Source organism: Schistocerca gregaria, chromosome 4 (genome assembly GCF_023897955.1).
Source record: "Schistocerca gregaria isolate iqSchGreg1 chromosome 4, iqSchGreg1.2, whole genome shotgun sequence".
Taxonomy (NCBI): Eukaryota; Metazoa; Arthropoda; class Insecta; order Orthoptera; family Acrididae; genus Schistocerca; species Schistocerca gregaria.
Genome location: NC_064923.1, coordinates 615,822,322 through 615,836,673, shown reverse-complemented (window position 1 = coordinate 615,836,673; position 14,352 = coordinate 615,822,322). Strand labels below are relative to the sequence as shown.

Here is a 14,352-nt window from a genome sequence, read left to right as displayed (position 1 = left end):
TCATTTGCCCTCTAAACATTCCTCTGGTTGGTAATAACGAAATGCTGTGTTTGCATTGTGTGATCGATTCCACTTCCATGTTCTATTACTCATCAAGGGTTTGGACTTCAGAAGAATAGCTGCCATCAATGTTCTTAAAATATTCCAGTGAGGTATGAAGGGGACCTCTGTCTTACAATAGACAACAACTATTCCCTGTACTAGTATTTATTGGAATCACTTTTGCACATGTTGGGTCATTACAATGCACTAGAGCAATCTCAGGTATCGCCTGTTCAGACAAGGGGATCCTGGCATTAAATTTCTCAAATAACATAAAATAAAAAATATCAGTAACATTACAAAATTCAGGATAGTTAATTACTTTTACTGAGAGGAAGACTGACTGGTGGAAGACCAGCCCCCTTGGTAACACTTTATCATCCACAAGAATGGTAAGTTACATCCTCACGCACCGCTCATGTGATATACCGTTCTTCTCCAGTTCTCTGCCATGCTAGTTGCACTTGCACTTGCACTTGCACTTGCACTTGCACTTGACCTTGACTAGGCTACGGCTCTGTATGCCATTGCGTCACAGTGTGGGTAACTGAAACTGGCTTCCCCTCCAGTGATTCTTTCACTCAGTTTCTACTTAACTTAAAGATGGAAGCTTACATAAGGGGGTTATTCTCATCACTGTCCATGCCACACTTATTAAATCTCAAACAAGTGAAATATACACACAAAACCCAACCCATGTTGCACAACCAGTGTGTTGCAACACTATAAATGACACACAAAACTGGGACACTCAACATGTAAGGTGTCCCCCCATAAGTCTCGACGCCTTACAGCCCACACTGTTCAATCTGTACATCAAAGAAGCAATTATGGAAACAAAAGAAAGCTTCAAGAGCGGGATTGATATTCAAGGTGAAAGGATATCAAAGATAAGATTCACTGAGTACATTGGTATCACGGTGAAAGTGAAGAAAAATCACAGGACCTGAATGGGACGAACTGTCGAATGGGACGGACTGTCGAATGAGTACAGAATATGGGTTGAGAGTAAATCGAAGAAAGATTAAAGTAATGAGAAGTAGCAGAAATGAGAACAGCGAGAAACTTAACATTGTAATTGGTGGTCACGAAGCAGATGAAGTTAAGGAGTTCTGCTGCCTGGGCAGCAGATGATAGAAAAAGCAAAGAGGTTATAGAAAGCAGGCTAGCACTGACAAAACAACATTCCTAGCTAAGAGAAGTGTACTAGTACATATATGGGTCTTAATTTGAGGAAGAAATTTCTGAGAATATATGTTTGAAGCACAGCATTTTATGGTAATGAAGCATGGACTGTGAGACAACCGGACAAGAAGAGAATCAAAGCATTTGGGATGTGGTATTACAGAAGAATGTTGACAATTAGACTGACTAATGAGGTAAGAATTGAAGTGGTTCTTTGGTGGATCGGCAAGGAAATGGGTATGTGAGAAACACTGACAAGAAGAGGGGACAGGGGGTAAGAGTTCTGTTAAGACACAGTGAATAACCTGAGGGAGGGAGCTGTAGAGGGTAAAACCTGTAGAGGAAAACAGAGATTGGAATACACCCTGTAAATAATTCAGGATGTAGATTCCAAATACTACTCTGAGATAAAGAGATTAGCACACAAGAGGAATTTGTGGCAGGCCGCATCAAACCAGTCAGAAGACTGATGACAAAAACGCCACAACCCACATGTCACCCATGTAAATGGCTTTCAAGTATCTTTGGTATTAACCTGTGGACTAGAATTTTGGGAGGAATACTTATGGGCCATTACCTGTTGCTGGGCAGATTGAATGAACCCCTGTATTAAATGTTTCTTTGCCTGACACATTAGGAAACATGCCACTTGGTGTTCAGCAATAGCTATGGTGTCAGGATGACGGTGCACTGCTACACTTATGAATGAATGTGTGTAGCTAATTAAATGAAGCTCTTCCAGTGAAATGGGTTGATCTTGGAGGTTCAGTGGCCTGAGTCCAAGTTCCGTGGACCTTAATCCAGCTTAGTATGATCCAGAGAATGCTGAAGTGCTTGCAAGTGTGGGGTGGTTGCTTTGGACATCTTCTCTAAAGTGTACATTGCTGGTACATGTATGTAGTGCCTCTCCCTCCATGAATTACTCTCCTGTGCTGACCTTTTCATCTCAGAGTAGCACTTGCAACCTGCATCCTCATTTATTTTCTGGAGGTTTCACAATATCTGTCTCTGTCTTCCTCTAGCACCATAGATGTTATTCCAGATGTCTTACCAGATGTGCTATGATACTGTCCCTTCTCCTTGACAGTGTTTTCCGTATATTCCTTTCCTCGCAGATTCTACAGAGAACCTCCTCATTCCTTATCTGATTCGTCCACTTAATTTTCAACAGTCTTCCAAAACACTGCACCTCAGATGCTTCTATTCTCTTCTGTTCTGGTTTTCCCACAGTCCACATTTCACTGCCATACTATGTTGTGCTCCAAATATACATTCTCAGAAGTTTCTTCCTCAAATTAAGACTCGTGTTTGATACTAGGAGACCTCTATTTGCCGGGAATTCCCCATTGAGCACCCCTAGTCTCCTTTATATGTCCTTACTCTGTCCGTCATGGGTTATTTTGCTGCCCAGGTAGCAGAATTCCTGAACATATACTTTGTGATCACCATTTATGATGTTAAGTTTCTTACTGTTCTCATTTCTACTACTTGTCATTACTTTCATCTTCCTTTGATTTACTCTCAGTTCTTAATCTCAGGGTGTATACGACCCAGGACAACCGGGAGATCCGGTAAAGACCCGAGAATGTTTTCATCTGGGAGAAAACTGGGAAAAACACAGGCATTTTTTAGAATTCTGGGAATTTTTCATTGTTTTAGTTTTCAGTTAAATTTTTGTAACTTTGTCTGGTAAGAACCAATACTCTAACAAAGAATATTGCTGTATCACGCTATTGCAGAATAATACTGCAGCAATAAAATACGAACGAGAGAAAAAAAAAAACGAAATTAAAACTTAAGTTGCAAAGGACAACAACAAAACACAGTGCTCATACAAGTGTCTGCCAACAGTAAAATGTGTCAAAGGCTTTAGGCATACTATGCAATGTTCCATAACAACAAATTGCCTCCAATGAGCGTGACGTCACAACTGTTTACATTAGATTTGTTTGAGGGGTTGCGAGCGAGCTTATGCGCATGTGCAGTTGAGTCACATATGAGTAGTACCTTCTCCCGCTTCTGGTTACAGAAGTGTGGCAGTTAGCTGTACAAGCAATAGCAGCAAGATTCTATCCGGAAAAATTTTACTGGTGCTCCTAAGCTGCCAGATTCACGTATGCGCAGCAGGCCCAGAACTAGGGGGCGGGGGCAAACTAAGGTATCTGCCCCTCGTGGCAGTTTCAGGGTACGGGGAAGGGGGGGGGGGGGGAGGCAAGTTCATGTTATTGGGGAAAAAGACCTTGTTTCACAAAGTGCCTAGCATCCAGCACATGTTGGTCTATTGATTACTCATATGATTTTGAACGGATCTCTGTTGGTTTTTGATCAAATTCTAAGTTGATTTCTGAATGAAACGTAAGTAGATTTTTGAATGTGTGCATAGTGTATGTGATGTCTCTGCCAGGGGAATCCCAGTCGCATCTAGCAATAAACTTTACTGCAGACAAAAGGGACGGGGCTATAAAAGTTGAGCAAGTAAAGCCGAATGGGTGAATGCCAATCACTGTATGGTTGACTGGGTTTGCAAAAGATCAACGTTGTTATAATTACTAGCGAATTCCATAGATTCAGACTAGCAGAGTGGAAATAAACGACTAACAGGAATAACAGGCAACGAAGATTATGTATTGTCTTCTCCGTGTATCCAAGAAAATGAAATTTTGACAGAAAAGTTTTGGCCAGACCGCCAATTATATAGTCCCTGGCTAGCAGCCGCTAAAGTTCTTTTCTGGGAGTCATGTGGAAAATGCATTGTACGAACACGTAATAAAGCCTAACTTAAGAATAAATGCGGGTAACTAAACCGGTGATTGTGGCAGGGTTAGTGAAGTTAACCAGAGAATAAGTTTTGACACTGGCAGGAATAGTTACAGAATTAGTGATGACAAGATTGGTTGTTAGAACGAGGAAGGAGAAGAAACAGGGACTGGCACAAATTATGGAAGAATATGACAATTCCAGATTTATATAAAAATTTCGTACTACTACTTTTTGATCTCGTGCTTTAGAAGCTAGAGTGTATGAATGAAATGTGAAACTATTTCATAACATTAAACTTTTTGCTTGTGGTAGGCCTAATAGGCATTCGATATTGGTACTTCGTGAATTATATTTGGTCGTGTTATAAAAATGACCATTTATGCCAAAACAGTCTCTTTTATTTGGTGTGCGTAACAATTGCAATATTAGCCAGGCCTATTTCATTTTATCTAGCAGACAGTGACAAAATACACGTAATCAGATCGAGTAACCACACCATTCTTTGGTACTATTTGTTTTAACAGCTTTTTCAGTATTAGACAACGGCATTTCATTTTTCCATGTAGTAAAACATTGACAAACTTTGATGAGGTAATAGATTCTTTCCCAGAAAGGAAAATGCAGCATATGAAGCTGAAGAGCTGTGGCAAGATTAGAGGAAAAAAAGCTAGGACTGAAGGATTGAAGAACTGTGTACTGTCTTGCTTGTCTCTTGTCTTTACTCATTTTGTGTATGCTATATTTAATTTTATGTCACACAAAACAGTTATTAGCTAATAGGCAGTAAAGAGTGCAAATTTTCTGAAGAGCTCTTGTTTTGCCAGTTACAAATAATCCCCTCCAGTATTAATTGTGTGATTTTTTTAAAGAGGATCAGGAAGTCAAATTGGCCAACTGGGGGCAGGAGAGGTACCGCAGGACATTTTAATTTCCACTGGCCTGAATATAGTTTGATGGCACCCATTACAAAATATTACACGTTTGAATTCCACAGAGTGAAATACAGAGACATGCGATGGAAGAATGCTGTGTGAAGAGGCGTGGCACTGCACTTTGGCACACTTAAGACCAAATAACATATCTTACGTTTCCACAAACATATATGTTTTATGGATCAGACTCTTCAGAAAGATGTGCACTAAAAATGAAGATATCTTTGAAAAGCCAATTTTTAAAATTTTTGACATCCTACCTCAAACACTCGAGGGAGGGGGAGCGCCCATCTAATATTGCCCGTTTTGGAAATATTGTAGATCTGGACCCGATGCGCAGAGCAGTCTGAGTTGTATTGGGGAGATGGTAGTCTCCGTATGACCCGTGTTTATGTTAAGTAATTTTGCTATCATTTATTGCTCTCACGTCAAATGAAAACAAAATGGATTTCTGTGGCTGGGAGCTATCAAGTGAATTAAAATACATTCACATAATTACGGAAGGCTAAAATATGTTATTAGTTTCAGATTTTATTTTGTTTCCACCTTTCTGACAGTCGAGCATTAATCACCTTGCAGAACAATGAAGTTAATTTTGTCGGTTGGTGAAAGAAATTTGACTTTTATTACTCTTTTCGGGCAGTCAATTTATTTGAATCAAAGTGTTTAATTCAACACTATTAGCCAGTTTCGATGTCGAACTATGCATTTTAGTATGGTTCACAAAATTCCCATGCTCTTGGTGTATCCTCTAATGTCTTGTTTCTTTTATGACATAATGTAAGATCTTTTAATGTTTTACATGTTCAAATGTACGGGCTTCCTGCATCATCATAGCTGCACAAGTGCGGTGATGCCTGTTATCTGGCGCTCTCTAGCAACTGCGGAAACGAATCTATTTCTAACAGATTGTGGGAAAATATTCCGAATGGTTGTTTGAAAAGCGCTACTTTCAAAGTAAATTTCCTTTTTCACAAGATGAACTCTGTGCGTGAATGTCCAATGAATTTCTTAAATCACAGAGTGGCTGATTCTCATTCAAAAATAAAATCTTTGAGGACGACCATATAGAAAATTTTCGAGCCCAGAAGTGCAGACATTTATGTAGTTGTTAAACATTTTATTAGCATGTTTGTGCAATGTATCTTGAAGTGTAACACATGCAAAAAAGATCATCTTTATGTGTGACAGCTTAGCTTCTCTTGCAGCTTATTAATCTTAGAGACCAACTTTATACGTGAAAGCTTTTTTTTTTTCTTTTATTTTCTTGTAGCAACACTATATTAATTTAAACCATTACCTTTTCTTATTTTTGTGGTATCTCTTGTTAATAGTGATGTTGCTGTTGGTTGACTACATCAGGTGTCCTATGCTCTGAACACCAGCTGTCATTGGCTGATGATCACTTGACATGAGCTACGATTGGCTTACAAAAGTGCATCGCAATCTCAATTTCAATCCTTTAGAAAGTAACAAGTGGTGTTTGGTGGAATTTGAATTTATACTTTTGGAATACGAAAATATGCAGTGTACATGTTACTGAACATCGGACATCTTTCCAAAACGTGTTTTTTCCCCCGAGTTTCATTTTCTAAGGTGCCGGGAAATTCTACGCCAGTGTATAAAACCACAACCATTGAAAGGATTGATAAGTTTTACAGTTCTGAGGAAAAGTATACTGTTACTTAACATGAAAAAAGTGTATTTTCATCTGACAGAAAGAGTATTTTTACCCAGAAATCCGGGAAATATCTGAGAATTTTTTTTCCTGATCCACGTATACACCCTGAATCTGTATTCATTAGACTTTCCATTCCATTTGACAGTTCCTGAAATTCTTCTTCACTTTCACTGAGGAAAGCAATGCCATCAGCAAATCTTAACACTGATATCCTTTCACCTAGGAGTTTAATCCCACTCATGTTCCTTTCTTTTATTTCCAGCATTTCTTCTTTGACATAAATTGAACTGTAGAGAGAAAATACTACATTCCTCTCTGACACCCTTTTTGATCTGTGCTCTTCCTTCTTGGTCTTCCACTCTTATTGCTCTCTTGTGGTTCTTGTATATATTGTATATTACCCATCTTTCCCTATAGCTTACCCCTATTTTTCTCAGAGTTTTGAACATCTCGCACCATTTTACATTGTCGAACGCTTTTTCCAGCTCCACAAATTATATGAATATGTCTTGATTTTTCTTCAGTCTTGCTTCCATTATCAACCGCAACTTGAGAACTGGCTCTGTGGTGCCCTTACCTTTCCTAAAGTCAACCTGATCGTCATCTAACTGATCCTCAGTTTTCTTTTTCATTCTTCTTTATATTATTATTACCAGTAGCTTGGATTCGTGAGATGTTAAGCTGTTTGTGTGCTAATTCTCGCACTTGTCAACTCTTGCAATCTTGGGAGTTGTGTGGATGATATTTTTTCCGAAAGTCACGTGTTATATTGCTGGTCTCACATTCTACACACCAACATGAGTAATCATTTTGTTGCCGCTTCTGCAATGATTTTAGAAATTCTATCCCTTCTGCCTTATTTTATTTTAAGACTTCCGAATTCTGCTTCTAATACTGAATTTAGAAGAGCTTTTGAAGACTTAAAATAAAATAAGGCAGCATAATGTGCAATATAGCATACTGTACCTGTCGTGTTTTTTGTACTTAATTGGTAACAGGTGAAGAAGTTACTGTATCGACTACTTTTTTTATTAGCTTTGTGTCATGGATGAAAAAGAATTATTGTTTACATCTGTAAGAAGTTCATGTTATGTCTCAATGTTTCTTCCAGGAGTGCTAGTTCTGCAAGGTTTGCAGGAGAGCTTCTGTGAAGTTTGGAAAGTAGGAGATGAGGTACTGGCGAAATTAAAGCTGTGAGGACAGGGCGTGAGTCGTGCTTGGGTAGAGTACTTGTCCGCAAAAGGCAAAGGTCCCGAGTTCAAGTCTCGGTCCAGCACACAGTTTTAATCTATGAGGAAGTTTCATATCAGCGCACACTCTGCTGCAGAGTGCAAACCTCATTCTGGAAAAATCCCCCAGGCTGTGGCTAAGCCATGTCTCCGCAATATCCTTTCTTCCAGGAGTGCTAGTTCTGCAAGGTTCGCAGTAGAGCTTCTGTGAAGTTTGGAAAGTAGGAGACGAGGTACTGATGGAAGTAAAGCTGTGAGAATGGGGTGTGAGTCGTGCTTGGGTAGCTCAGTTGGTAGAGCACTTGCCTGCAAAAGGCAAAAGTCCCAAGTTCGAGTCTTGGTCCGGCACACAGTTTTAATCTGCCAGGAAGTTCCATATCAGTGCACACTCCGTTGCAGAGTGGAAATCTCATTGTGTCTACACTTAATTTGGTACATCCAGTTCTGTTTGACATGTCTAACCTAGCTTTCTTCTAGTTTGTGATGCCAGGCTACCATCTAGTTTTTAATGAACTGCTTTAATATTTCTTTTTATATTTACATACAATAACCACTTCTGACTGCCACATTTCTTTCCATAAAGACCTGCATTCATAGTGGTTGTTATTGAAAGATAATGCACTTGTTGATGATACATAATTTCAATACTTTTGCTGCATTTTGCATGCATAATATTATGCTAAGAGTGTTGGTAATCTATTCAATCATTGATGGAGAGGATAGAGTTGTTAAACAGGAATAATTTGAAGTAGTTTTTAAAACAGTCATTACGTGACAGCACTTGTAATTCACAAGGGAAATGGTTAAATATTTTTATGACTGCTTGCTGTATGTGAGGTAATACACAAATAACTGAATGCAGTCCAGTACTTCAGACTATACTTGGAGTTAAAAACATAACTGCAAGTTAGTAACACTAAAAAGTAAAAACAAAACACAAAATCATAATAGCACAACCCAGATCAATTGTATACTATTCCATTAAACTTATAAATTTAGGCATACTGTAGTAGAGTCACATTGTACACTAAAAAGTACAAGAACTGTTAAAACAAATTAGATTTTAAGTAGTAATCAACAGAGTAAAAAAGTGTGTGTAAGAAAGAAATCTTTTATTTTATTCCTAAATGCATTTCTGTTTTCCCTGACTGATAAAGGGTAATTTATTGTAAAGCACACTGTCCATATTTCTTATACCAAATAAACTTTTGGTATGTCTGTGACTACTAAGGTGAGAGTGTCTGCACTAGGACAAGTATTACGATTATAAATAGGCTCATTTGGTCACAAACAAGTGCAGATTCCTTTTAAAAAATGTCACAGAGTCTGAGATATAAATGCAGGGAACCGGCAGTATTTTTAATTCCTTGAAAATAGGCTTAGTGGAGGTAGATGGAGCCACCTGTTTCATTATCTTTAAGAGCTTTTTTTGAATCACAAAAATTTAACCAAACACTCACCGCTAAAATTGATTCCACAAGAGAGAACTGAGTGCACTAAAGGAAAATAAACCGTTTTTAAAATTGAGATAGCAAAGGACTGATTAATAATCTGAAAAGCATGGCAGAGAGTCTTCAATAGCAGCTTTTCTCTGTGAATATTCCATTGGAAGTTATTGTTTAGCCACACCCCAAGAAATTTGATCTCATTGTTTTGCTCTATTGTTTCATCTTCAGTTAGTAGGGACTCCATGTAGATAGGGTGATTCTTGGGCACACTGAAAATCATATGAGCAGTTTTGCTTTTGTTTGATAATAATTTGTTTTTGTATGTCCAGAAAATTAGCCTGTTGTAAGAATCTGTTCTTATACCCTTTACAACTTGAAAAGAAGGAGTTCGGAAAAGAAAGTTTGCATTGTCTGCAAACAATACAGATAAGGCTTTAGGCAGATTCAGACGTAAGGTCATTGATAAATAAGAGGAAAAGTAAGGACCCTAGAACTAAATCTTGAGTGTGACCATAACAGATCGTAATTTCATTGGATAGAACTTTAGTACCATCTTTGTTTGAAAATTCAGCCTCCTGCCTCTTATTAGTGAGGTAGGAATGAAACCATATATTTCAAGTACCTCTAATGCCAAGCAACTCTAGTTTTTGAAGCAACAGAGAGAGATTATGTCAAAGGCTTTAGTCAGACCTATGAATAGACCAGAGAAAGAATGTTTAACATAAAAGCCATAAGAACGTGATTAGTAAAAGAAAATAAAGCTTCATTTATGGTCCTGTTTTTGTGAAAACCCAACTGATATTTTGTGAGCAGACAATATTTATGAAGGGATGAAATTACATGGCAATTCATTACTTTTTCTATAATCTTCAATATCATTGAAAGAAAACAGATTGGTTGATAATTGTTACATAGTTTGTCTCCTTTTTTGAACAGAGGAATAACTTTGCTTGGTTTGAAAACATTGGGGAAACAGATTGTAATTAATTACGTCACCTGCATTTAAATTACATCACTAAGTGTATTTATAATTTCTAGAGCAATATTTTGTAATAAAAATCAGACACACCATCAGCACTAGATGAATATAAGTTGTTATTTCCACTGATAATTTTCAGCACTTGTTCTTGAGTTACTGGTGCAGGAAACAATGATATGCCTGATTTTATAAACCCAATGGTGCAAGACAATGTGTGTGATGTAATCTGTGATGAAAGATTACCGACAATACCCAAAAAGCGCTCGGTAAAAACTTCACTTGTCTGCTTTTCATATGATATTTGTGTATCATATGACCTACACACTTTAAATACCTCTGGCTCCAAGGATGCTTCTAACAGCATCCCAAATTGTTGTACATTTTTAGAACTCCTTTTATAGAAGTTGTATTTGTGATGTTTGTAGCCTTTCTTAATTCTTGCCTGAGTATCTTTTTGCATTTTTAAAACAGTATGAAAACTGGGATCATTTCATGCTTTACTTTCTGCACATAGTTTTCTTTTTATATCATTGCATTTGTAATCCACCATTTATAAACAGGTTTATTTGTGTTGTGAGTTACTGGTTCCAGTCCTTTAAGGGGAAAGGCAATGTTAAAATAATGGCCCATGGGGTCAAGTAATATCTTTGCTTTCTTATTATTACTATCCTCATTGAACACATCTTTCCAGAATTTGTTATACAACTTAAATCTAAATAATTCTAAATGACGTACAGTATCAAATTGTCTCTTATACAATGTTTGTTAAATTAAAAAGATATCTTTCTTATCCACTGTTCTACCAGTATTTCTTATGCCCAGTGATGTTTGTCTGTTTCACTTTATTGGTCCAAGGAACCCTATACATTATCAGCTAGTATTGCACACACAAATAAGGAAACAACAAAAAATTAGAGACAGAAACTGCTTGGTAACTTATTGTCCCAGTTTCCCCAGTCAGAGCACATGCTATGCTTGCCCTTTCATTCCTAAAGTCTCTTGCTACTTCTATGCCTTGTGCACATGCACGTCTTTCATACAAAGTGCACAACCTTAAATATTAGGATTTTTACAGTATAAAATTTGATACATTTCTTTCAGAGATTGTCACAGTTAAATGTATGATTTGTCATTTTTCACTTGTACAAAGTTTTATTTGAGATGTAACATTGCATTTAGTCTCAGGAAATAATATGTGACTGATTAGAGACTTTAACCTTTACTGACTTGACCAACAGTGCAAAAAGTCATAGTCTGAGAAGAACCTGCATGAAAAAGAACTCATTTTGACATGGCCAAGACTGTCTTTTAAAGTGCTTTATTAAATGTGTACACCGAGACAAATAAAAATGTTTTGAGAATTTGGTATTAGATAAACTTTTAAACGAAGCACATATATTTTGACATCTTTGAGTAAGTGTTAGCTAATGGACATTATCTAAGAATATTTATGTGAAGTGCTAGAATCTGTTTTCTTGCAGGGTTTAAACTTGAAGATATTTTTGGGATACATATAGCAACATTCTGTAATTTTTATGCAAGCATTTTATGTTCTGATGTAATATTGAAATCTGAAATTTATATGATGAGTAGTATTGTTTTCATAGATATCAAAACATAAATTTATAATAGTCATGGTGGTTGTTGTAAGTTCTGTGAACAGTGGCAGTTTTGCTTCATGATAAAATATGATGTGCATAGTGAATTCATATCAGTCTTAATTCTTCTATTTCTTCCACCAGGTGACGCCAGATGACTTGATGCCTATTAGTTTATGTCTGTCATGTATTTCAAAACTGGAAGTTTGCCATCAGTTGGTTAATTGCTGTTTGGAAGCAGATAGCAACCTAAGGACAATGTTGAAGTTCTCCGAAATATTTGAAGATGAGGTAAAGTCAAGAGGGTGATGCAGAGGTTGTGCATTGACTTACATATTTTATGAATCTATGGGTTATGGTAATTTAAGTGGCATAATTTTTTTGCACAGGTAGATTACACTTTTCCATAACTTAAAGAGAAAATATATTTCTAATAAAGAAGTTATGTTAGAAATGCTATGTGACTTCTGCACTATCCTGTGTTAATAGTTCCATCAGATGTACACATGTATGACTATAGTAAAAGTAATTTGTATATATGGCTATAAGTACAGACAGAAAATGAGACTGACTCTTTCTTTTGAGAATATATGAAGGTGGCATATATCTATGTAATGTCACCAATTTTGTATGTTTGTCGTGTCCCACACTGTCATAATGGGATTGAGATGCGGTAATTGCTTACTCTGCTAGCAGTCGCTGTTTAGTATATTAACAGGCTGGGCCTGCCCTTAGATGCCAAATCTATAATCATTTATTTAGCAAGTAATTTTCTATGGAAAAATCACTTGTCATCTGTACTGACTCTATGTCCAGCAATTTGCATGATTAATATTATGCGGCACTGTAGATACAGCGATCTTTCCTTCAAAAACATATTGAAATGGCCAAACAGCATTTCTGCTGTTATCTAGCATCACTATGCTTTTTGTTATTTCCCAACAGTGTCAGTCAAGTTATTAAGCTAACTGTAATAAAAATTTCCTCATAATAATGCAGTTGCAAATTTAGTAGGCAAAGTATGTAGATGACACAAAAATGTGTTGAAAATGCAGTTGTTTCCGTTTCATAATTTTCAAAACACTGTATGATAGCTATTTGTTCACACATTATTTAAAATGTCCACTATGTTTGTTGAGGCATTTGGCTGCATATAAGATTATGGTAGGTCAATGATTAATTTCAAGCTAACAACAAATACAAGTAGCTGATATGATGTCTTCTGTGTAAAAGCAGTATTCTAACCAAAATAAGAACTGTAACACAGTATTTCAAGAGACACTTAATTCATTTATGCAAGGTGTGGAACGTTCACTTCTGTGGGCTGCAGATGTTGCTTAGAATACAATGTTTGTGTCAATAAAAGACAATAACCCAAATTTTACTCTCAAAGGACACCATAGTCATATCTAAAATTTTCTTGTAGCTCAGATCAGTAGCATCAATAAATGATTTGAAAGAGGTCATTTCCATTTATGACTTTCACTTTATTCAAAATATATTGCTATTGGTCAATTTCAACATCAGCTTTATTATTATGCAGGCTTGCAGAACCTGTCCTTTGATCTGGTGGTTGCTGTCAAATGAAATAGAGCAGTGGATCAAAGCTTGATGTTTACCATTTTTTTTAATGTTAAGATTGACCGTGATAGATTTAGTGAAAATCTGTTTAAAGTGTAAAAAAGTTTTATGTGCCGTATTTACCTAACTATAAAACAAATATATTAAAAACAAAGATCCCAAGACTTACCAAGCAGGAAAGCGCCGGAAGACAGGCACAATAAAAAAACACACACACAAAATTTCGAGCTTTCGCAACCCGCGGTTGCTTCGTCAGGAAAGAGGGAAGGAGAAGGAAAGATGAAAGGATGTGGGTTTGAAGGGAGAGGGTAAGGAGTCATTCCAATCCCGGGAGCGGAAAGACTTACCTTAGGGGGGGAAATTATAGGTATATACTCGCGCGCGCCCACACACACACACACACACACACACACACACACACACACACACACACACACACACACACACATATCCATCCATACATATACAGACATGTCTGCTTCAGGTGCCACCAAATACAGAGAAACCCCCAGTTTTCATTTTTTTTTTTTTTAGTTCAGGCTTAAAAAACACAAAATAAGGAAAATGCAGATTCGAGGAAAACGTTAAAACCCCCAAAATACAAGCAAAAACATATGTAATTGGCAGATATGATTAAAAATCATAATCCTCTCCAATACATTTTATAAAATTTGTGAAAGTGAAGGAAATTAAGTGAACAATACAATGTTTATACAATAAGTTGTGGTAATGAATTTCATCAGTTCTTAAAAAATATCACAGATGTGTAACAGCCAGGTAAAAACTTGTCAAAAATGGAAATTGGTGTCTGGGTACGTGTTAACTGAGCTAATTTCCTGCATGTTACGATGACAGATTATACCTGAAAACATATATTTTTGAGAGATTTTTCCATTACTCTCACCCAGAAAAAAGCA

At 36.9% G+C, this 14,352-nt stretch overlaps 1 protein-coding gene across 5 annotated transcripts in view; it reads left to right on the top strand.

Annotated features, from left to right (window-relative positions):
* LOC126365961 (zinc finger protein ZFP2-like) overlaps positions 1-14,352 on the top strand; it is a 155,069-nt gene that overhangs the window by 41,465 nt on the left and 99,252 nt on the right. For all 5 annotated transcript variants that reach the window (XM_050008753.1, XM_050008752.1, XM_050008756.1 and 2 more), the window contains exon 5: positions 11,999-12,145. In XM_050008753.1, the coding sequence (XP_049864710.1) occupies positions 11,999-12,145 (147 nt within the window). The remainder of the gene's footprint in view (positions 1-11,998; positions 12,146-14,352) is intronic.